Source organism: Ailuropoda melanoleuca, chromosome 8 (genome assembly GCF_002007445.2).
Source record: "Ailuropoda melanoleuca isolate Jingjing chromosome 8, ASM200744v2, whole genome shotgun sequence".
Classification (NCBI taxonomy): domain Eukaryota; kingdom Metazoa; phylum Chordata; class Mammalia; order Carnivora; family Ursidae; genus Ailuropoda; species Ailuropoda melanoleuca.
In genome coordinates, this window is record NC_048225.1 from 102,961,802 (window position 1) to 102,984,137 (window position 22,336).

Consider the following 22,336-nt stretch of genomic DNA (forward strand, 5'->3'; position numbering starts at 1 on the left):
TGATCTCATGAATCTGGTTCTCGGGTTCTGGAAGAGCCATGGAAGGAGATGCAAACGGCGAGAAAGCGGGGTCGGGCTGCGGGCTGCGGGAGCCGCAGGTGTCATGCTGAAACATTCCATTCTGTTCCGCAAACAGCTGAGAAACGCTGCCAAATCATAAGCAAGGGAATTGCACGATCAGATGTGTGTCTTGGGAAAGAACACACTTCGTGGGTCCTGGAAAAGAGATCAGAAAGTGAGCGGGCTGCAGAAACACACACGGGAGCATTTTGTAACGACTCGGCAAACACAAAGGAGGAGAGACTGTGCTAGTGCTTCTAGGCTCACTGCCGCAGGGTCACACTGGGGCCAGGGCGCGGGACACAGAACACCTACCATGTGTCAGAACCCTGCCAGGTCCCGGGCTCCAAGGAGGAATCTGGTTCATCACAGGCCCCTGGGGAGCTGGTAAGGCAGGCTGAGAGGAGAAGAGAGGAGGGCAGGGACGTGGAACAGATCCTGGGATGGCCACACACCAGGGGACAGCCACAGCACATGGACAGAGTGGTCATCCCTCCCTCCAGCTGAAGAGGAGAGCGCTGTCAGCAGAACATTCTAGAAGACAGAACACCTGGGGGAAAAGGGGCTGTCTTGACAGAAGGAGCCGTGAGCAAAGATGTGTAGATACAAACTAGCTTGGGGCATCCTGGTTGCTGCCAGACGGTCCTCAAGGTTGAGAATTGGGGCGGGGGGTATGCAGCGGTTGGAGCATGGAGCTTGGGCTGCATTCCGTGTGCCCCTAGTTGTCAGCCCAGGGTGTGGGCCCAGACCCCTCATGGTGACAGACTTTAGGAATCCAGGTCGGCCTGAATCGGTATCTCAGAGGTTGGGGCCTTGGGGCATTTATCAGAGCTCTCTGACGACTCTGACACCGGCTATGCATAGGGTAGGGACCATCGTGGGGACAGGGAGCCACCGAGGGGAGACCTGGGCAGATCTGTGCCTTAGCAGGAGCCAGAGGAGTGAACAGCGGGAGGGGCATGGCAGGGAGCCCCGGAAGGCAGCTCCAGTAGTGGTCCAGGGCCGTGGCAGGAAAGGGGTGGTGGGCACGAAAACCGTCAAGGAAATAGACCTGACAGACCTCGGGCAGCCAGTACGGAAGCAAGGAAGAATCGAGACTAACTCTCTATTTTAGAAATGGGAAACTGAGTCCTGGATCAGTGGTTCTCCATAGTTTCCCGTGTGAGGATTTCTTTTCCATACCAAAAAAAATTTTTTTTGGTGATCGTTAAACCTGCATGAGTTGAACATACCTGACGCCCAGCTGCATGGATCTGGCGATGATCCACAAGGATTTGCATCGTAATCATTGCAAGAGCACAGAGGTACGCCAACAGGAGCGTGGGAGGCAGAAAAGCGCGGGTTCAAGTCCTACCTCCGCCATTACTAGATGTCTGACCTTGAGTACTGTAGCTGTCTCTGTCTCTGTGTCCTACCTGTGACAGCAGCCACCTGCCTCATGGAGTGGAGTAAGGACCAGAGTTGTACATGGCGAAGAATGCTTGGCGTCTGTAAGCCTCGACAAGCTTTAGCTCTCACTGTCACTATTATCCAGTTCATAGATGATGCTGTGTGCCCATGTGGATGTGAGGACCCCAAGACCAGATGTGGTGGCTGCCTTGCTCCTGCCCTCTTAGACTTTGTGACACAGGGCATAACGGACCACACATGTCCACAGGCTGGTCATTGTCACCTGGCTGCAGCGTGTGTGCCCTCTGTGAGATGGTGTCACGACGCAGCCCTCTCTTGCATGGAGCGGGGTGGCATGGTGGCTTTTCAGATGATACCTGGGACCTGAAAGTTAGAGCCAGGTGTTGTGACTTAGGGAAAGTGATTTTCACAACATAAAACTAAGTTGGACCAGAGTTCCAGGATGGGATGATGGCGGGGCAACAGAGGCATCCCGGAACCTGGGAGATGTCCCCTTGGAAGGTAGGATGCCGTCACCACTCAGGTGAGCCTGGCTTCTCCAGCACCTGAGGCGTTCCAAAAGAAATGCTGACCGGGCATCCCCAGGTCAGTGTGATCTGCTTACACCAGCTGACAGCATAGCGGGACGGCTCAGCCGGCCCAAGAGTTGACAACCCATAGACAGGATGGTGGACAATAAGTGGACAGGGACTTCAGGTCCTTCTGTCCTAGTGTGTTCATCACGTGGCCAACAGATATTCCATTTCTTCCCTCCTTTGTCTTCCCTCCTTGTCTTTGCCCCTCCTTCCCTCTGGTTGGAATAAGCAGACCAGCTCCGTGCTCCCTGCCTCGGAGGACACAGGAGATGGAAGCAGCCTGCAAGTGGCTTTGGCTCCATGTTCCACAAGCCTCAGCCCTTGGGGGGTTTCTGAGCAGAGACACCGTGTCTTGGCTAGAAGTAAGACGGACAAGGAAGCTTCCCCCGCACAGAGAAGAAATGGCCCCTGCTTGGGGCCAGGTCAGGGGAGAATGTGGGGTTCCGTGGAAACTGAGCCTCAGGCAGAGAGCCAGGCACCAGCCTATCTCCAGGAGGAAATGACAGTTCTGCAGAAGGTTTCTGAACTCTGTACATAGTCTTAGAAATTGCCAGAAGGCTGCTCGCCAAGGGAACTCCCAGGATGAAGGGCGTGGCCAGCAGCATCTCAGGTGAAATGCTCGCCCCCACCTGACACCCTCCCACCCAGGCCCTGGCACCCCATAAACTCACCCCAGCTACTGTCCAGACCCAGGAGGAGGGATTCCAAAAAGGACTGAGAGGAAGTTTTCCACCATGCATGAAATGAGCGCTCAGATTCGGAAATTAAGCGAAATGGTAGAAGAAAGTTAAACTATAGAATAACTGAACCACTGAGTTGATGGCCCGCAGTGGATACCTGTCACCTACAGCTGGGAAAACAGAGGCTCAGAGAGGACAAGCCAGAAGCTCAAGGCCACCGAGTTCACGTGGAAAGGAGGCAGAGTCAGAACCAGACCCAAGCTCATGAGACTCCCAGCTAGGCACTGCCTACCTTATAAATGGGGCAGGAGGACCAAACACCCATCAGGAAGGACTGGTCAAGTAAATGCTGGGCAGAGAGAGAGAAAGAGAGAGAGCCTTCTATACCAGGGTGGAGTGACCGTCAAGATACGCCACTACGTGAAAATAAAAGGGCACAGCTGCTTGTAGAAGTCGCCGGTACGTGCATTAAATAAATCTAGCAAGACAGGAGCTGCTGTGCTGATTGTCTTCTGGAGGAAACTAAGGGATCGGGAGACAGACGGGGAAGAAGGCTGTCCTTTGTACAACCTTTTGTACCTTTCGGATTTTGAATCAAGAGAATGCATTACCTATTCATATTCAAAAAATAACATTTTTTTATAAAGGGAGTCACAGAGAATCTCCTTGTTCAACCCTCTTAAAGGTGATGAAATGGACTCCCACTGAGCACCCAGGCTATGCCAAGCCCCTGGCGGGGGCTGTGGGTTAGGCCATGATGAGCAGAATACTGCCTTCAACCGCCAGGAGCCCACTTACCCCAGGCAACCCCGGCTCCCCAGGCTGGGTGGGGGGGATAAGCGACCACAGGACTCCCACAGCTTCTGTCCGTTCTGCACTTGCCAGGACCCCCAGCCGCCCTATATTGTGAGCCTCAGTGGGTGAGGGGCGAGGGTCCGTCGCAGGGCCAGCCTCTGTGTGCCTGATGACCACGGGGCAGTCCGAGCCAAAACTCCTCCGGGCCACACTGCTCCTTCCTGGCAGAGGCTGGCCCGGGGTGGTGGGGAGATGGGGAGCCCGAGCTGCCTCCCTTCTGTGTTCCGATGGAAAGGATCGGACACAGTCATGCCCTTTCTTCTGGGGCTGCAAGTATACACGGCTTGTAACAAGACGGCAGTTACCGTGCGGGTCAAATAAGCAGTGAGCTCTGAGACAGTTTCAACCTGGGTGGGAAGAGTGAGTGAGGCCAGGTTCTCTGTAAATGTAACTCCAGCCCATCCTATTGGAGCGCTGCCTCCCTCCGCTGCTTCTCTCCCTGAATTTTCTGCCCCACATCTTTCCCGGACCAAGCTGCCCCAGCCCCCGCCTAGGAGCAAGCAGCAACAGCCAGCATATCCCGACTTTTCACCACTTACCCCAGTGTTGTCCTCATGTCGCCCTTGACAGCCAGGAAGAGATAAATGCCTCCCTTGGGGTGAAGCTATACCAGTTGAGGTCCCCAGGACTCCAGGAGAGGAAGCACTTTCTGGAGGAGTCTCAGGCTCTGGCTCTCTGAAGCCAGTAAACCACAAAATGCTCCCCCAGCCGATGTTTCCAATGTCCCTCGAGTTATCCCGGGGGTGCCCTGGACAGGACATGGGTAATGGCCCTAGACCTGCCCGCCCACTAGCTAGAGCAGCAGAACCGAGATGCTAGCCCAGGGCCCTGACCCCAAATCTCAGCCTCTCTTCACGCTATGGCTGCAGGAGAACTCAGAGGTCACTTAGTACAACCTCGCATTTTCAGATGATGAACTGAGGCCAGAGAGGGAGAGGGGCCTCTGCAAGGTCACGCAGTGTGTGAAAGGCGAAGCCAGGTCTCAAGACCCCAGCCCCCTGTCTCCCACTCTGGAGGTGGTTTTGTCCCCTGTTGAGGGGATGAGAAAGGCAGGTTGGCTGAGATAACCTGCCACCTTCTCCCTTACAGCATCCCTGATTTGTCCCAGCTCACTTCATTTCTCAGCTGCTGCCCCTAGACCAGGGCTTGTGACCTCAAACATCTCGGGGAACAGGCAGGGAAGTAATTGAGCGAGGTCATCTAGGCTGTCAACTCCAAGACAGGACCGAAGGATGGTGATTGTGTTCAGCTGGGAAGTGCTTTCTCTGCCTAAAAGCTTCAAATCCAATTTTTGAAAATATCAACGCTCTGGGGCGACCGGGTGGCTCAGTCTGTTGAACGTCAGACTCTCGGTGTCAGCTCAGGTCATGATCTCAGGGTCCCGGGATCTCAGGGTCGTGGGATCAAGCCCTGCTTGGGATTCCTTCCCCCTCCTTCTCCCTCCTCTCTGCTCCTCCCCCGTTCACGCTATCTCTCTAGAATAAATAAATAAAATCTTTGGGAAAAATCAATGCTTAAAAATATTCCAGTGGGTTTTGTGGGAGTGGAGAGCATGGATGGAACAAGATGAGCCAGGAGTCGGTGATTGTGGAAGCCGGTTGTTGGGTATATTGAGTATCAGTAATATTCTGGAATGTGTGTTATGTATTAATATTTATTGTGTAATGTGTAAACGTGTATATGTTTAAAATTTGCCATAGTAAAAAGGTTTTTTTTTTGTTAATGAGCTATCAAAACACATGTCGGGTCCTCAGGCCATTTTAGATCCACAGGCCACCAATTAGCAAACTCTACTCTTGACATTCCAGAATATTCCCCTGGCCATCGGTATGCTTCATTCTGATTCTCTCTGCAGAGCCTGGGATAGGACAGAGGAGGGAGGGAGGGAGAAGCCCTGGCTTGACAGGGCTTGGAGTTGGTCATCATCAAGGAACACGGACTCTGGGATGTGGATGGAACTCCATGAAAATGGATGCAAGTCACACACCCGTGACAATGACCACACGTAGCATTGCACCCTCCCAACCCTGTGAGGCAGGTATCATCCCTGCAGTGGAGATGAGGACACAGAGGTGTCACATGATCTCTGACTTGCCCAACACAGCACAGCTTGTAAGCGGTGGAACCCAGGGCCACTGACCCTAATGTCAGGGTTCCTTCCTCCACCCCAGATTGGAGGCGGGTGGAGGCAGTTCACTGTCACTAGGTTCCGTGGCTCTATCCAGGATGACAGAAAAAGTAAACATTGAGTTTTCTAAGTAGTTGTCTGGGGGGGTGGGCAGGAAGTTTTGCTGGTCACTACTTAGCCGCAAATGGGTTACAGTTTTTAATTAAGGGGGATTGTTGGAAAGTGACGGTCTTACTTGAATGGTCTTCTGGGAGGACGTGGAGAGGGGGTATTTGGATTTCCTCATGTACTTTGTGTGAGGACCATACAGCCCCCAGATCTCTCCTGAGCGTGAGATGTATGGAGGAGTTGAAAGAAGACACTGATACTGTCCACATGAGCTAGGGACAGAGACTTCAGGTCTTACATCAAATCTTAATTCTGTCTGCCTTTGCTGTGTGAGCCCCAGGCCAGACTCTTCCCTCTCTGGTCCTCAGAGCATCCCTCCAGGAGCCAAACCAAGGCCATCTCCCTGCCAGCTCATTGCACAGTAGGACTCCACTCCCTGATAACCCTCCTAGAGAAGGTGAGGAAGGGCAGGATGGTCCCTGTTCAGAGGACACATCCCACACCCCTCGCTGGTTTGGGAATTTAACACCAGGGAAGTGATAGGCATCAGAAGCAGGGCAATGGTGAGCAGGAGAAATGGGACCGGCCGGGGCTGGACGCAGCTATGCAGCTCTGGTCTGTACAGAGGTTGCTTTTCATGCCTTTTTCCTCTGTTAATTTGGCTTGTTTTCCAAACATGGGTCAAACAATCTCCCCCAGAAGCAGCAGCAGCAGAAGGAAATGTTATTAAAAACGAGTCCGTTAGTGGGCATGGTGTGTGGATGAAGTCTTTGGGAGTTTTGGCTGCCAAATAAAGACTTTATTGTTGTCATTCCTCCTTTCCCAAGCTCGCTCCTTCCCTCCCTGCTCCTTCCCTCCCTGCTCCCTCCCTCCCTCCTCCCTCCCTCCCTTCCCTCCTCCTTCCCCTCCCTCCCTACAATCTGCCTGTCCCTCCCCCTAACCTAACCTCCCCACCCCACTAGAATCCGGTAGAAGAAAAGTCAGGCAAACACAAGCAGGCAGGCACCACTGGGAGATCAGAACTTCTAGCTGGCTCTCTGCTGCCACAGCTCCACCGAAGGGTGGGGGAGGAAGAGGGGGAGCCTTGCCTTGCCGGGGGACTAAACCCACAGCTGAGAGGAGAGGCAGGTGTGTGCAGGTAAGCCCAGTGGGGAGATGGGGGGGAACACCCCTTCCTCCAGCAGGTTTCCTCCTACTCTGTCCAACTGACCTTACTGATCTGGACTCCATCTCTCCCTCCCTCCCTTCCTTCCTTCCTTCCTTCCTCCTTCCCTCCCTCCCTTTCTTCCTTCCACCTTTTCTCCTTTTGATGTCGTAAAGACATCTTTCAAATGAGCTCCAATGAGTCATCCCCATTTCTTCTGCACCCTCCTCCTCTACCGTCTCTCCCTCATTCTGTGCTCATGCATTTGCTTGATGCAAAAGTTCAACTTTCTTGGTTCAGAGGTTCGCTGTAGCACCAGGCTGTAGCACAGGGATTCCTACACGGCAGGTGTTTCTATGGAAACCCGACTCTAGAACCCATTTCTTTGCACCTTCCACATACTGTCACACACCACCACAGGGGCACACACACGTCCCAGGGAGGCTGCATTTTCGCTGCACACGCACACATCAACACACACGCACGATGTCCGTTCATCTTCACTCTGCATCCCACCCGCAGAGCTAGAGTGCAGAGACTGGCCGCCTGCACACACACACACACACACACACACACACACACACACACACACTCCATCTTGTCTCTCACACTCTCACATATTTCCCCAGCTGGAAGAGTAAAGAGAAAGTGCGTCTTCCCACTGAGATGGCAGCGCCAGAAGAAAATCATGTGTCCTGAGTTGAGGCCGAGAGGGAGGAGAGGAACCAGTACAGGGGCTAGGAGGGTTTTTTTCATGCTTTAGAACTTAATTGGGTAGGAGGAAGAAAAAAGTGCCTTTCCAACCTGCACAGTATCTTCCCAGTAGCTCTGAATTTCCCTCTCTGGTCCAAACCACTTGGCTTTTGGAAAGAAAGGGAAGAAAGCAATCCAGCTTCCTAGACTTGGAGGTCCTAATTCCCAGCTCTGGGGGCAGCTATTTTATTTTTTCTGCAAGCAGCCAGAAAAGACTTCTCTTTAAAGCAATTTCAAAATCATCCCAGGTTGGCAAGGGATCGTTGTGGCAGAGGGCAAAAAGACAGTCATTCCTGAGTCAGGGAGGGGGGAAACTAAAGTGGGTCATTGAATGGGTCTCCTTTCCAAGTAGCCCCTCCCTCCTCCCCACATCTTCAACTCTGCAACAGCAGGGAGAGTGCTGTCCCAGGGCAGGTAGGGGTGGGCAGATCAGGGTTGACAAATGTAGTTGATCTTCAAAATCACCTGGGGTGGGGTGGGGGTAGGGGCGCTTACTAAAAATATAGATGTCTGGACCCCTCACTCCAGACCTTCAGGATGGAGCCCAGGAATCTATTGTTTAATACTTGAGGGGTTCCTGACGGTCAGCCAGGGTTTGAGAACCTGTATCAGGGGCCTGAGAGAGACCCATGCTGGGACGGAAGAGCCCAGGACTCAGGGCAGTGTTAGCTGGGCAGAAGGGCCGTGTGGTTCCCTGGACAAGAACCGTCCGGTGGAGGAGCTCCAGAGTGTCCCCGATGGGCCACCCTCTTCTGGACAGTGGGAGCAAGCACCTGAAGGAAAAGGGCGGATCTGCTGTGGGCTCTCCCCCGCCTCTCCTTGCAAGCCCCGGCAACCACATCATAGGAAGCATCCCAGAAAGTCCCTCCAAGATAATTCCAAAGAGCATATGTTCCCTCACACTTGCTAATCCACCTGCCCTGGGCAATGGACTGGGTCCTCCCCCGTTCCTTCTAGATCCCCTCTCCCCCTGCCCAACAGCTGTCTGTCCTGATATGCTCAGAGAGAGGACAGGCTGAACACCAAGCTCGGTATTCCTCCTCCTGCCCCTCCTTGGTGGGCAGCCCCATTTACTGGGCAGGTGAGGGAAGCATGTCATGGCTAGAAGGGGCAAAAAAGCCAGGTGCAAAAAGTTGGGAGGATAAGTCAGGGATCACAGGGGCTCCAGAGCCAGCTGAGAAGGTGAGACTGGCCAGCATCCCCTCACCTGCTACAGAAAGCCTTCAGGAGAAGTTAGTGAATTGAAAAGACAAAATGAGCCTTCCCCCAGGTGGCTGGGGGCTTCTATGGTCTCTCCAACTAGATGGTTCTAAGACCCAAGTGTGGTCTCACAGATCCCAAAGGGAGGACGTTGCTCTGCGTGGAAGAGCTGGAGGAAATCCAGAAGCCAGTATCCCCCTACAAGAATCCCTGCCTCTGGATGAAGGGCAGGGCTGCCCTCTGGCCAAGCTGAAGGGAAAGAGACCCATTACTTTGAAAATATGTCAACAGCAGCTTGACGTTCACTGAGCACTCACTTTCAACACATTCACTCATTGAACCCTCAAAACAATCTGATAAGATGGTGTTACTACGCCCACTTTACAGATGAGGACAGTAGAGCTCAGTAGAGGGGAGGAGGTTTGCCCAAGCATATCGAGTAAGCAACTGAAGACTTGCAGGGCTGGGACCCAGATCCATGAGTGCTCAAGGCATCAGACAGATTCTTCTAGGCTTTCTTCAGGGGTTAGAGATACTGGGGGTTGGAGGCGAATGAAGGATATGGTGAGGCGACAGGCTGTCAGAGGAGGACAGCCATCTCACCCCATTTTGTCCCTACTCCGTTGGAATAGAAAAACGTGCTCTTCTGGACTAGTGGCCTCAGGCCAAAAAAACTTCACTCTGTTTACACTTTGCCTTGTGGTAGACGCTGGGGAGACAGATGGTCTCTCCATAATAGTGTTATATTTATTCTTAGTATTTTTTGATCTGCGGTTCATTTTAAAGTCGTTTATCACACTTTTTCTGACAACAACTGGGTGAGGAATATAGGGGTAGGAAATGTAATCCCCGTTTTACAGGTAAGGAAACTGAGGCTGAAGACAGGGTCATGTAACTAGGTAATGGAAGACGGGCCGAGAACCCTCACCCTCTGCCTAGTAGCCCCACTGCCCCAGCCAGGCTCCCCTTATACAGATTCACCCCCAGGAAGGGGGCAGCTGCATCAATAGTGTGTTGAACTCATCAGCCCTTTCGTTCCCTGAGGGCCACACGAGCCCTGCTTGAGGCCTTGAAAGGGGCGCAAAGCCGCCTGGAGCGGGAGGGAGGCTTGTCTCAAAGCCTCTGCTACCAAATGACCACCCGATTCTCCCAGCTTCCAGCCTCCTTCTGGGCTTCAGGAAGAGATGGAGGGAGCAGGACAGCTTTCAGAAGTCTGAGTGTAGAACAGAAAGAAGGGAACAAAGAAAGAGGGTCATCCCAATGTCCATGGGTGTGGCCTGGGGCCGGGGGCACCCCATTCTTCACGACAGGGTGACTGGCTGAGTTAAGCCGTGGAGGTGTAGGGGTGACCAACTAGGCAGGAAATCTGACAAGAACAAGACTGCCAATGAGTACGGCTGACCCAGCCAAAAATCTGCATGTAACTGTTGATTCCCCCCAAACTTAACTACTAATAGCCTGCCACTGACCAGAAGCTTCACCAATAACATCAATAGTGGATTAACACCCATTCTGTATGCTATACGTGTTATATACACTGCATTCTTAAAATCAGGTAAGCTAGAGAATTGTGATTTAAAAAATCATAAGGAAGAGAAAACACATGTATAGGACTGTACATATATTTACTGAAAAATATCTGCATGTAAGTGGACCCACGATGTTCAAACCCGTGTTGTTCAAGGGTCAACTGTACTGGGGAGTAATCCTTCTTCAACCCAGGGAGACACACCCAACCTTACCCCCAGCCCAATCCCAATTCCAGACTCTGCATGCAAAGCCCATTACCCTTAAACTTGCCTGTACTGACTTGCCCAACCCACGTGAACTTCAACCCAGCCCTGCCCTGAGCCTCAACGTTACACTAGTCCTGGCCGTTGGAGCCTTCGATGAATGAATTCACCAGCCAGGTCAGGATGAGGGCTGTCTCACTTTAAAAATCAGTCTCCCTAGAGAACCCGCTCTTTAATAAAGAAACAGGCGAATAAACGATCCCCCTGCCGTTGGTAGAGATCTTCTGCTCTACAACATGCCTTCATGTGTGTGATCTCATTTCATCCTCACACAAATGAAGAGCCTGGGGAGGAGGGTCCGAGCCAGTATGCAAGCCCAGATCTCCAATCCTTGGAACGGAAATTCGAACTGAGAACTCTCGCAGGAAACGTTCCGAAGTGAGGGAGTGAATGCTGGGTTGGGCTTTGCCCCCATGGAGCAGCAGCTCTCCTGAGCCGATGCTGGTGCCCAGAACATGCTGCTGGCTCACAGGACTCGGCTGACGGGGCAGGGACCACCGCCCAGTGCAAAGCTGGGGGTGGGGAGGTGTGCCTGCAAAAGGATACGATATTTAAAAATCGTACACACTCAGGACCCACCCTGAGGGAGTTTCTGATTGGATGGAAGGTTCTGGAAGGCAGGAAAATTCTTCAGGCTTTATGGGGAGGGTCATGACTCCCCTGGGAGTCCAGGGACCTCCACCCCAGTCACATGTCACACAGATTCTGCTTTCGGGGACTTAGGACCTCTCTGAGGCCCACGGGAGCAATGGCTGTGGTCAGGACCTCCCCCTGGACACTCAGGCTCCAGCAGGAAGAGGCGTTGCCCAATGAAAAAAGCCTTAGAAATGAACTTCATTTTCTCAAGAAAGAAGCATGGGCGTGCACACACACACACACATACACACACACACACACAAACACAGAGTGGAGAGTGGTTGAGCCCTGGGGCTTAGAGAAGGGAAGCTGAGCAGATGCAGTGTTTCTCTATGGAACAGGCAAGAGAACTTTTCCTCCGAAATCTCCGAAATCTCCTCGTGGCTCTGAGAGGAGCTTAGCCAGCCTCAGAGCTTTGGAATGTAAAAGGGTCAGAAGGCAGGTTGGGGATTGGGGCTGGGATGGGCGGGGAAGATAAGAGAAGTTCCCGAAGGGTCTGGCACAGGAGCTGGGGATGGGGAAGACTCGTGCTCACTGTGGATGGAAGGAGAGGAGGCCGGCCAGTGAGTCTGTCCCTCCTGACCCTGAGCACCAGGGCTGCCAGGCCCTGAGCACCCCCCCCCCCAGACCCCGCGAGCCAAGGCCGGCTGCCCAGTCATAGAGCCACAGGGCGGCTTTGCTGGAAGTTCTGAACAAGTTTTACTTGCTTACCTCAAGGCCCAATAGCTGGTAGCTGCTTCTGGTGACAAAGGAAAGGAAGGGCGATGCGGAGCCCCGCAGCCAGTGCGGGGCAGCCTCCCTGAAACAGAGCTTCATGTTCCGAGGGATGTCTGGCTTATTTTGGGCTCCCAGGTAATCGGAAAATAAAGAAATGCCAAAACAAATAGGGTCACAGAAATTGGGGCTTTAAAAAATGTTTGTGTTCAGCATACTAATGCTTTAACCACCCCCTTAAAACGTATATGACTGGGCTATTTTCAAGAAAATTACAGGGCCTATGAAATATTAATTCACAGTTCACCAGTCCTAAGTGGTGTGGGGCCCGGCAGCAAGACTCAAGTTACAATGAGTGTCTGCTCTTTTCAGTCCTTGTGGGACCTGTTGGATCCTCAGCGGGAGGTAAAGCCGAGAATCTAACAGAACGGTCCTTCTTCTTCGTGAGAGGAGGCCTAGGGAAATGGCCCCGGGGTCCCCCTTGGAGAGGCCTCTCTGGGGAGAGACTCCCTTAGAGGGAGAGGAAGAATCACAGAGGCTCCAGGACAATCTCTTCCCTCCTTCCCTCCCCGCTTCCTCCTTCCCTCCCTCATTCCCCCCTTCTTCCCCCCTTTCCCTCCATCCCTCCCTCCCTCTCTCCCTCCTTCCCTGCCTTCCTCCCTCTTTTCCTCCTTCCCTCCCTCCCTCTTGCCCTTCTTCCCTCACTCCCTCCCTCCTTCCTTCCCTCTCTCACTCATTCCCCCCTCTTTCTGTCCCTCCTTCCCCCTCCCTCCCTCCCTGTCTCCCTCATTCCCCCTCTCTTCTGACCCTCCTTCCCCAACTCCCTCCCTCTGTCCCTCATTCCCCTCCTTCCCTCCCTCCTTCCCCCCTCCCTCTTTCCCTTCCTCCCTTTTTCCCTCCTTCCTTCCCTCCCTCCCTCCCTCCTTCCCTCCCTCTCTCCCTCTATCCTTCCCATTCTCAGAGTCCTATGTAAGGACTCACATACATGCACACAGGGGACATGTGAACATGGGTTTGCTTACGTGTGTGGTGCAGGGAGGTGTGTGTGTGTGTGTGTGTGCATGAGACAGCAGGCTAGGTGTGGAGGGTGTGTGTGCAAGGTGCAGGGAGACACCCTCTACGCCCCAGGGTTGAGCTCTGCCCTCTGCACCTTTCTTGTCACATTCAGTGCCTCCTGAGCCCCAGGCCTAGGACTAAGCTGGTGAGGCTTCTATCACCTTCCTTTGAGCAAAGCCAGCAAGAAGCGAAGGGCGGAGTGCAAGCTGATGTGGGCTCAGAGGAAAGCCAGCGAGAGGCCTGGCACAGGGGCAGGTTCCCAGGGTCCAGATGCAGCTGTCAGAGAACCCCAGGAAGCCTATATCCCCAGACCCCAGGAGTGGAGGGGCAGACACCACCTCGAGGTGCGGAAGCAGCAAGAGGGCCAGGGGAAGCAGTGTGGGAACAGGGACTCCGGCTGCAGCCCGGAGGGGAGCACCATCATCGCGCTGACCTCCCGGTGGAGGAGAGGGTGCAGGACACCCCTGCCTGCACCCCTCCCAGCCCCCGGCAAGGGGAGGAAGCTGACATGTGGCCCCTCTGCCGGCAGCCCTGGCCCTCTCGCTGTTTCTCCAGCTTAATTCAACTCAACCCACACGATCCTATCTGAAGCCTCATCAGAGCCACTGGGGAGCACGTCCCCAAAATAGCCCTCAGTGACCTGTTCACTGTGTCACAGGGGCCGGCAGGAAATTCTTCTTCATATCCCGTCTCAACGCCACCAGCTCCACTGGATATAGGGGCGGCGAGACCATGTCAGAAGAAATGAAAGTGATGTCCCCACAGCTTTTGATCCCCGCCCAGTTTATTTTCCCAGGAGCCTCCACATCTGGGGAGAAATTCCTGTGCGCCTCTGGCCGGGGAGAGCCGCGTTCCCTGCGCTGAGCGCGGGCGTGAGGAACAAGCAGGGGCAGACACAAGACACAAACGTGTCTCCAGCACGGTCCTTCCTTCCCAGGACCTCCGCGAGCCCTGCTCTGGAAGGCAGGAGACCTGGGTTTTTGTCCCGGGCTTGCGGTTCTATAGCTTCCTGGCCTGGGCAGCCACTTCATCCCCCCCAGGCCCCAGTTTCTGCCAACAGTAGAATCTGGGCTTGACTGGTGGATTCCAAACCATTTTTAGCAACGCGGCACTTCTTTCAAATATATGCTTTGGCCCAACCTCTCTATGTCACAGATTTAAAAACACAGAGCTACTCAGGTTGGCACAGGAGTGAGGTGGGGGTGCCCCAGGGCCACCCACTCAGCGTCCCTCCCTCAGGGGATGCCACAGAAATAGGGGCACAGTCTGAAAACCACTGAATTATGGGATCTCTAAGGACCCTTCCAGATGGACCATTTAGGACTCTATGCTTCATATCTCCTAACGTCCCTCTTATAGAAAAAGGGATGATTTGCTCATACTGCAAGTGGGAAGACCCAGCGCCAGAGAGGTTACGGGTCTTCTCCAGCAAGCTCCAGCACTCCTCATTCACAGCCGACGTGCTTTCTGCCAGGATGGCTCACCCTCACCAGAGCAGGCTAGGCCTGGGGGCCGGGGGTCCAGACCCTTGTTATTTTCTTACCTGCTGGATACAGCAGACGAAGAGATGCTTCGACAGGTCTCTGTCACGGCCCCCCTGGAGCCCATCCTGGCCAACTCGCCTGCCAAGACAGGGCCTCTGATTCTGGAGGCCCAGAAGGCTAATGACTTCCCGTGTCTCCTCCCCGCAGGTGCGTCACCTGGATCATGAGGTCGTCCCTCTGCTGGTTCCTCCCACTTCTCCTCCTCTTGGCCTCCGTGGCCCAAGGCCAGCTGACGAGACGACCAAGACCCAGGCCCAGGCCCAGGCCCAGACCCAGGCCCACACCCAGCTTTCCTCAGCCCCATGAGCCAGCGGAGCCTACAGACCTGCCCCCTCCCCTCCCACCAGGCCCTCCCTCTGTCTTCCCTGACTGCCCCCGGGAGTGCTACTGCCCCCCGGATTTCCCGTCTGCCCTCTACTGTGACAGCCGCAACCTCCGGAAGGTCCCCGTCATCCCACCCCGCATCCATTACCTCTATCTGCAGAACAACTTCATAACCGAGCTCCCAGTGGAGTCCTTCCAGAACGCCACGGGCCTGAGGTGGATCAACCTGGATAACAACCGCATTCGCAAGATAGACCAGAAGGTACTGGAGAAACTGCCCAGCCTGGTATTCCTCTACATGGAGAAGAACCAGCTCGAAGAGGTGCCCTCGGCCCTGCCCCGGAACCTGGAGCAGCTGAGGCTGAGCCAGAACCAGATCTCTAGGATCCCGCCCGGCGTCTTCAGCAAGCTGGACAGCCTGCTGCTCCTGGACCTCCAGCACAACAAGCTGAGCGACGGCGTCTTCAAGCCCGACACCTTCCAGGGCCTTAAGAACCTCATGCAGCTCAACCTGGCCCACAACATCCTGAGAAAGATGCCGCCCAAGGTGCCCACGGCCATTCACCAGCTCTACCTGGACAGCAACCGGATCGAGACCATCCCTAATGGCTACTTCAAGGGTTTCCCCAACCTGGCCTTCATTCGCCTGAACTACAACAGGCTGTCGGACAGGGGGCTCCCCAAGAACTCCTTCAACATCTCCAACCTGCTCGTGCTCCACCTGTCCCACAACAAGATCAGCAGCGTGCCCGCCATCAACAACAAGCTGGAGCACCTGTACCTCAACAACAACAGCATAGAGAGTGAGTGGGGGCGGGGCGGGGCCGCGGCCACAGCCACGGCCACAGCCACGGCCAGGGAAATGGAGGCTCTCATTGCCTCAATCCTTTCTAGGAGCTTGGGGTGGGGGGAGGGGGGAATGGGTAGAGCAAAAAACCACGCAGTTTAGCACGGGACTTTAAATCTTGACCTTGCCACTTACTATCTGTGTGACCTTGAACAAATATTTCACCTCTCTGGGAAGTTTTCTCATCTGTAAAGTAAGAATGGGAACACCACCTTCGGTCACAAAGTGGACATGAGGATTTAATAGGTTGATATGCATAAAGCGCCCAGAACACCAAGCTTGGAGGGTAACAGCTTTTCCTCCTCTGTCCCTTCTCGCTAGCCCCAGCTTCTCTGCCCTCGAGATCTACGGGTAGGGTAGACATGGATTGCGGTCCCAGGCATTCTCGTGAAAGCAGAACAGTGACATGTTCTGAATGTCACTACTCTGAAATGTCCTGGCCCTGGCCCCGGCACAAGCTGGCAGCTGTGAGAGGAGGGCTGAGCCTAGGTTTTGAAGAATCTCTGAAAGATGTACGCAGCCAGACAGCTACGTACTCAGGGGAGGCAGCTGGTGAAGATGTGGCAGCCAGAGGGATATGCCAGGGGGCAGGTGCTCTCCGAATCTAGCTGGAAGGCTGGAATATCTCATCACATAAGAGCACATTTAAGACAGAATTTGCCTAAGCTACATTTATAGGGTCCTGGGCTTGGGGTAAAAATTACAGCCCAGAAGAAGAGGCTGGAAGTCCTAGTTTTGCTTCAATCAACAATGTCAGCTCTGAGCAGAGCATTGACAGAAATCTTTAAAACAAAGAGAAAATGTTATCTGGTCCTTGAACAAAACCAGGCTCCATCCACACCAGGAATGTAGCAGCTATAGGGTTGTAGGGGACCAAGGGGAAAGGGCAGCACCCCTAAGATAATATTAGGAATCCTCAGTTTCCAAGCCAGAGAGTGAGAAAGAGATTGTTGCAATTCTACAAATGAGATTGTTGAAAATCTTGAAATAAATGGATGGGAGAACAGGCTCGTTCGCTCCTCTGGGATAATTATAGGAAGTAAGGGAGGGCTTTTTTTAAAGCTTGCAAAAAACAAATTCAGGAAAAGGGGAAACTGTTTCATTCTGTCCTGCAGGTAGTGAACTGATGGAACACATTACCCCAAAAGCTAGATAAACCGAAAATCCAGGCAGAAAGAATACCTTACTCAATGGCCGGCAGGTCTCTATCAGGGCATAGAAGGGCAGGCTGCTAGGGGATATCCAGCCTTTTGAAGCTGAGGTCAAAAAATCACCCCCCCCCACCTGTATCCCCTGCGCCCAGCCTGTCTCCTGTGTCACGGACGGACAGAGTGGACGGAGCCAGCTCTAGGTCAGTGTGATAGCCGTGTTCTCAGCAACGATCTCAAAGCTGCCCCCTGCCCTGTCCTTGCAGTCTACACGATGCCTCTGCCAACAGCCTCTCCTCTGAGGTGAGGGGCAGGTACCCATTCTCACCATTTCACAGATTTGGGAACTAAATGTCGGGGCGGTAGGTGACAGTCCAAAGTCACATGAGAAGAAAATCCACCGATTTCCTGCTACTTCAATGATGAAGAGAGAGGAGGAGGAAGATCAAGAAGAAGAAGGATATCACTAACAGCAATGCTGACGCCACAGATGACGAAAGAGGCAGGACTGAGGGGGAATAAGGAACTCAGAAGATAACAAACCTGACGTCATCTCACCTCACGTCTTGAGGTGAAGGACACAGCGGAATCTTCTTTTCCATTGGAAAGCCTACCATGCAGGTGGCTACGGCTCACCTGTCCAGCTTACCTCCCTGGGACAGCTCACTGGGTGATTTACTGCTCCTGGATTCAGCCAGGAGCTTCACTGCCCCTACCACCTCCTTCAAATCGGAGGTCACTCTAGCAGAACACCATCCGCCATGTCTCCACCTGCTGTGGTCTCACCCATCTCTGAAGGTCCAGCTCACAGTGTACTTGCTCCATGATTCCAATAACAATGGTTGATTGGTTCTGACTTAATTCATTCTACAAATAAGTAAAGTGAGCCGGGGCAGGGGTGGGGCTGCGGGGTAGGGTTGACTCACCCTTGGTCACACATTCCCAAGGTCAGCCCATTCCAGAGAAGAGAACTCCAGTTCTTATCCTCAGTGGTCTACCCCCTTCTCCCTCCTCATCTTTGCCTCCAGCCCCACCTGTCCCAACCCCCCACCCACCTTGCCTGCTGACTTCTCCCTTCTTTCTCCACAGAGATCAATGGGACCCAGATTTGCCCCAACGATCTAGTTGCCTTCCATGACTTCTCCTCGGATCTGGAGAATGTGCCACACCTCCGCTACCTGCGGCTGGACGGGAACCACCTGAAGCCACCCATCCCACTGGACCTCATGATGTGCTTCCGTCTGCTGCAGTCCGTGGTCATTTAGGCCTTACTCCGCCCCCCGGATCTCCTCTGACCGCACTTGAATGCTGGTGGCCCGGGTGCCTGTGCCCACCATTTGTGTCTTCTATCTTCCTTTCTCACTCCCAGCTTTGCCTTTCTCATCCCACCTTCCCGAGGCAGGATCTAGCCACATACTCTGCGACACCTGGGGCTTCTAGAGCAAGACTTCTAAGGGCTTGATTTGGTTCATCCAGCTCAAAGACCCCCACTGCCCACCCACACTTCTGGCCCCAGAAGCACAGAGGTGTGTCTAAAGATATCCTCTTCTCTCCTCCTCTACCCTGTCACTCCTGGGTAAGTCGGGGCTGTGGGATGACATCTGGAACTTGGTCCTGGTCAAAGCAAGCAGGAGGTGGTCAGGAGCAGCCCAGAGGTGAGGTTTGGAAAGTCCTGCTGGAGGCTCCAACATCATGGGCAGCTCCAGCCCCTACAGGCCCCTTAGCCACGGATCCCGTCTTCCAGAACTGTTGCTCCACCGCCCTGCTCGCTGGCACCAGACGTTGTGCTGGCTCTTTACCAGCCCATGTCCTCCAGCAAGGAAGTGCAAGGGAATGGCTGAAGGAGGGTGGAGGGTCAGGGTTCCCGCAAGCGCCTGCAGCTGGCAGTCTCTTCACAGGCCTAGCTGGGGCTCTCCTCAGCACACACCCTTCTGGCTGGGCCTCTCTATGTCAAGAGTAAGAGCAAGAAGCAACAGTCAAAGAGAAGAATAGCTCCGGGACCTAGGAATCAGCCAGGGGGAGAGGGCTGGGAATCAGAGCCCCAGGGTTGGGCCCCTGTGGGTACAGATGAGTCCTGCAGCCCCCTTGCCAGTCTAGACAAGAGGCCTGATGCCCTGGGCCACACGGTGTCCATAGTGAAGGGTACAGAGCCACCAGCCCCGCCCCACCATCTGTTCTCTATCAGTGTGGATGGCCCAATCCTGTCCAAAGCCCGGAAGCTGTTCCTGAGAAAGTGCTCTGGAAGGGGCGGAGCCCCCGGGAATCTCCCAGAAGCCTGTTCCACCAGCACAGATGGGCTTCCCCCTCTAAGGCCGACACATCAGTGACACCTGGTGGCTGGTACAGGTCACAGCTGGCTCCGGTCTTCCTCCTCGCCTCTCTTTGGGATGGTTTTACAAGGTCAAGGAGCTGGCCTCAGGTTCCAACTTCAAGAGCCATGGGCGATGTGCACAGTAGTTCCTCTGGGATGTAAAGGGTGCAAAGGTACAGAGGCATTGAGGCCGGGGACTGATTCCCATCATGAGTGAGCACAAGTGGGAACCTTCAGGAACCCAGGTGAGGATACAGTTTGTTCCTGTCTGCTGTCTGACCTTGCCGGTCCCTTCTGTCCTCAGCCCCCATGTCTGGAAACCAAGGGGGTGGATAAGATGCCCCGTCCAGGTCGTCCAGCATTCACGGTCTAGTCTGCGGCTCCACTCTTCACACCATGTTCTGATTATCTATTATCCCTGCCCCTTTCAGTAATTTATTCCCTATATGGACTGTCTCTCCCCTTGAAAATCCCCTCCCCTCCCTGCCTGGGCCAGGTGAGTGGCTTGGCCAGCCTCCAAGCAGAGCCTGGACCCTACGGGGTTCATTCACCTTCCCCTTCTCCTTCATTCCTCTAGGAGATACTGCCCCTCTACAGCTCCCTAGTGTATATGTTGGGGAGGGGGGAAGGTGGATATTCTAGAAATAAGTAGGACACAGGGCCCAGCCTCATGAGGCTGAGAAAAGTTCCAGAGATTTTTAAGAAATTGGATTAAGCTAGGTCCCTAACTTCAAGAAATTCCTACTATAGTCTATCTCATCTCTCTCTTTTGCTCATTTACAGAAAACGGGGCCCATTTCCTCGTAGTCTCCTTCCTCATGCTCCCATGTGACTGCCCCGTCTTCCTGGCTGCTGCTGGTTTCTCCAAGGCTCCTGCTTAAAGTCAATATATGGTCACGGCTGTAAGCAGCCTGGCTAAGGCCTGGATAAGCCCCGCTTCCGCACTGTCCTCACACCTTGCGACCTCTGCCTGGCAGATGCCTGGGGTCCCCCTGGGGGCAGGGCACATTTCTGCTCCTGCAAACCTCAACTGTTTTATTTCAGCAGCAAAACAATCACCATCATCCCATCACCCCATCTAGACAAAGTCTGCTTCCTCCATTGCTCCCTGCAGCTATAAGCCAGAGAGGATTCAGGTGAAGTCGTCTTTAAGCAACAACCCCCCCAACACACACACAAAATGTGCTGACATCCGGGGATTTCAGGAAGCCCCTCCTCCACACATGAGTTCATTCTTTCAGTGCCATTGGCACCTGCGGAGACAGGTGTGCGAGTAGATGTGTAGGTCACTCTATGTGTATCTGTTCTTTCTCCAAAGCCATGTTAACTTTGTGAAACAACTTTTACACTCCAACACGCTTCACAGCAGAGGAAATAAAGGAATATGAAAAATATCCTGCATGAACTTGACAGCATGAACAAGTCAAGAATACCTTGAAGTTCTCTTGCATCCTTCTCCCCCCACCTCCCACCTCTTACCTGGCTCCAAGGAGATGGGTGGAGAAAGGATCCCATTCCTAAGAAACTCTTAAGAAAAAAATTCCAAAACCTCTTGGCAAATTTCCCCCAAACTCACAACCGTCATGAAAAATTATTCCTAAGGTCAGATCAGAAATCCGATAGCTACATTTGAAGCCCAGAGGCTCAGAATCTTTCAAACCACAGATATCAAACTGTGGAGGGTCTCCCAAATGCCCAATGCAGAGCCAGATGCTGAAAGACACACAACAGTCACCATTTCCCACCAAGTGCAACTTACAGCCTAGTGGCGGGGCTGCAGCGTAAGGAAGACAAACTAGGTCAGAGCCATATTAGGGGCTAAGAGCAAAGGTTCTCCAGGCCGTGCAGAAGGGCATGGACCTGGTGCCCGGAAGTCTATCTTCAGACAGAAGGTTGATTCTGGAAGTGAGTTTGTGATCCTCCGTGCCCCCCCCCCCAGTTTTCTTTAGAATGAAAACTGCCAGATGCTGCCCTGTCCTCCCACTCTGCCTCCTTAACACCTGCTTTAGTTCAACTCAGGAGGTTTTCAGTAGACCTTGATTGCGAGCGAGGTTCCCGGCTAAGAATTCAAGGATAGGTAACATCCTGGTCCGTGCCCTTGAGGAAGTCTTAGCTTGGGAAAGGGGAAAGCCCGTGGAGTAACCCCGTGTCCTAAGTGTTTGTAGTGACACAGCGGACAAAGAGCATGGTGGAGGGGGCCTCCACCCCCGTGGAGGGACACCAGAATGGCTCCTGTCATTTGAGCTTGATCTTTAGGGATGAATCAGATTTTGCCTGGAGGGGGAGGGTGGGAGGAAAGCACATAACCAGGAGAAGAAACAGCGTGAGCCAAAAGGTAGGAAGTCATGGGGTAGCGCCTGAGGAAGGGAGAGGAATGTGTTTAGGTCACAGAGTTAATGTGGCTACAGGTCCTCAGCAGGGAATATATCCCTGCTGTCCACACAGCAGGAGGGCTCCTGAACTTCCCATGCCTGCCCACGAAAGGGGCAGCAACAGGGTCAGCTGGCCAGACTCCTGTCCCCACAGCCTGCCACCTCCTTTCCATCAGCATGCCCTGTGCTTCTCCTAATGAGACATGGGGATTAGAAGGGCTCCAGCACCTCTGGCCCCTGGCGCAGGCTCCCAGGGAGCTGAGCCGCTCGCCCCAACAGCAGGATGGTGAGTGGGTTCCCACACATGTCACGCACGCAAGCCGTGGACAGTGCTCAACTCCACGGGAACTAGCACGTGGGACGGGCGAGCTTGTAAACGCAATAGTAGAAGCCGAGAGAGGGTCTGAGATGAGACTACTGTGTCGGAAGGGGCTCTTTACTGGGGTGCGGAGGAGCCTGCGCATGCGCCCTAGCAGACTGGCTGCGCCCGCGGGGTGCAGGCTTAAAAAGCGTGCGGGGGAGGACTGGTTGCGGGTGCGTGTCACTGAGAAAGTGCGGTGGGAGAGTGGGAGCAGGCGGCAGGGGCGATGAATGAACAGTCGCATTTGCTTTCCTCGCAGGGAATGAATGGCGTGGGATGGGAGTGGGAGCCCAGCCCAGCCTGCCTGGGGGATGGGG

The 22,336-nt window shown here is 53.9% G+C and overlaps 1 protein-coding gene across 1 annotated transcript; it reads left to right on the forward strand.

The window, feature by feature from the left end:
- Positions 1–6,775: 6,775 nt before the first annotated feature.
- On the forward strand, positions 6,776–20,680 carry PRELP (proline and arginine rich end leucine rich repeat protein). The gene is made up of 3 exons (XM_002918187.3): positions 6,776–6,954; positions 14,804–15,783; positions 18,065–20,680. Exons 2-3 carry the CDS (start codon positions 14,820–14,822, stop codon positions 18,238–18,240), a joined length of 1,140 nt encoding a protein of 379 aa, XP_002918233.1. The 5' UTR covers positions 6,776–6,954; positions 14,804–14,819; the 3' UTR covers positions 18,241–20,680.
- The last annotated feature ends 1,656 nt before the right edge of the window (positions 20,681–22,336 follow it).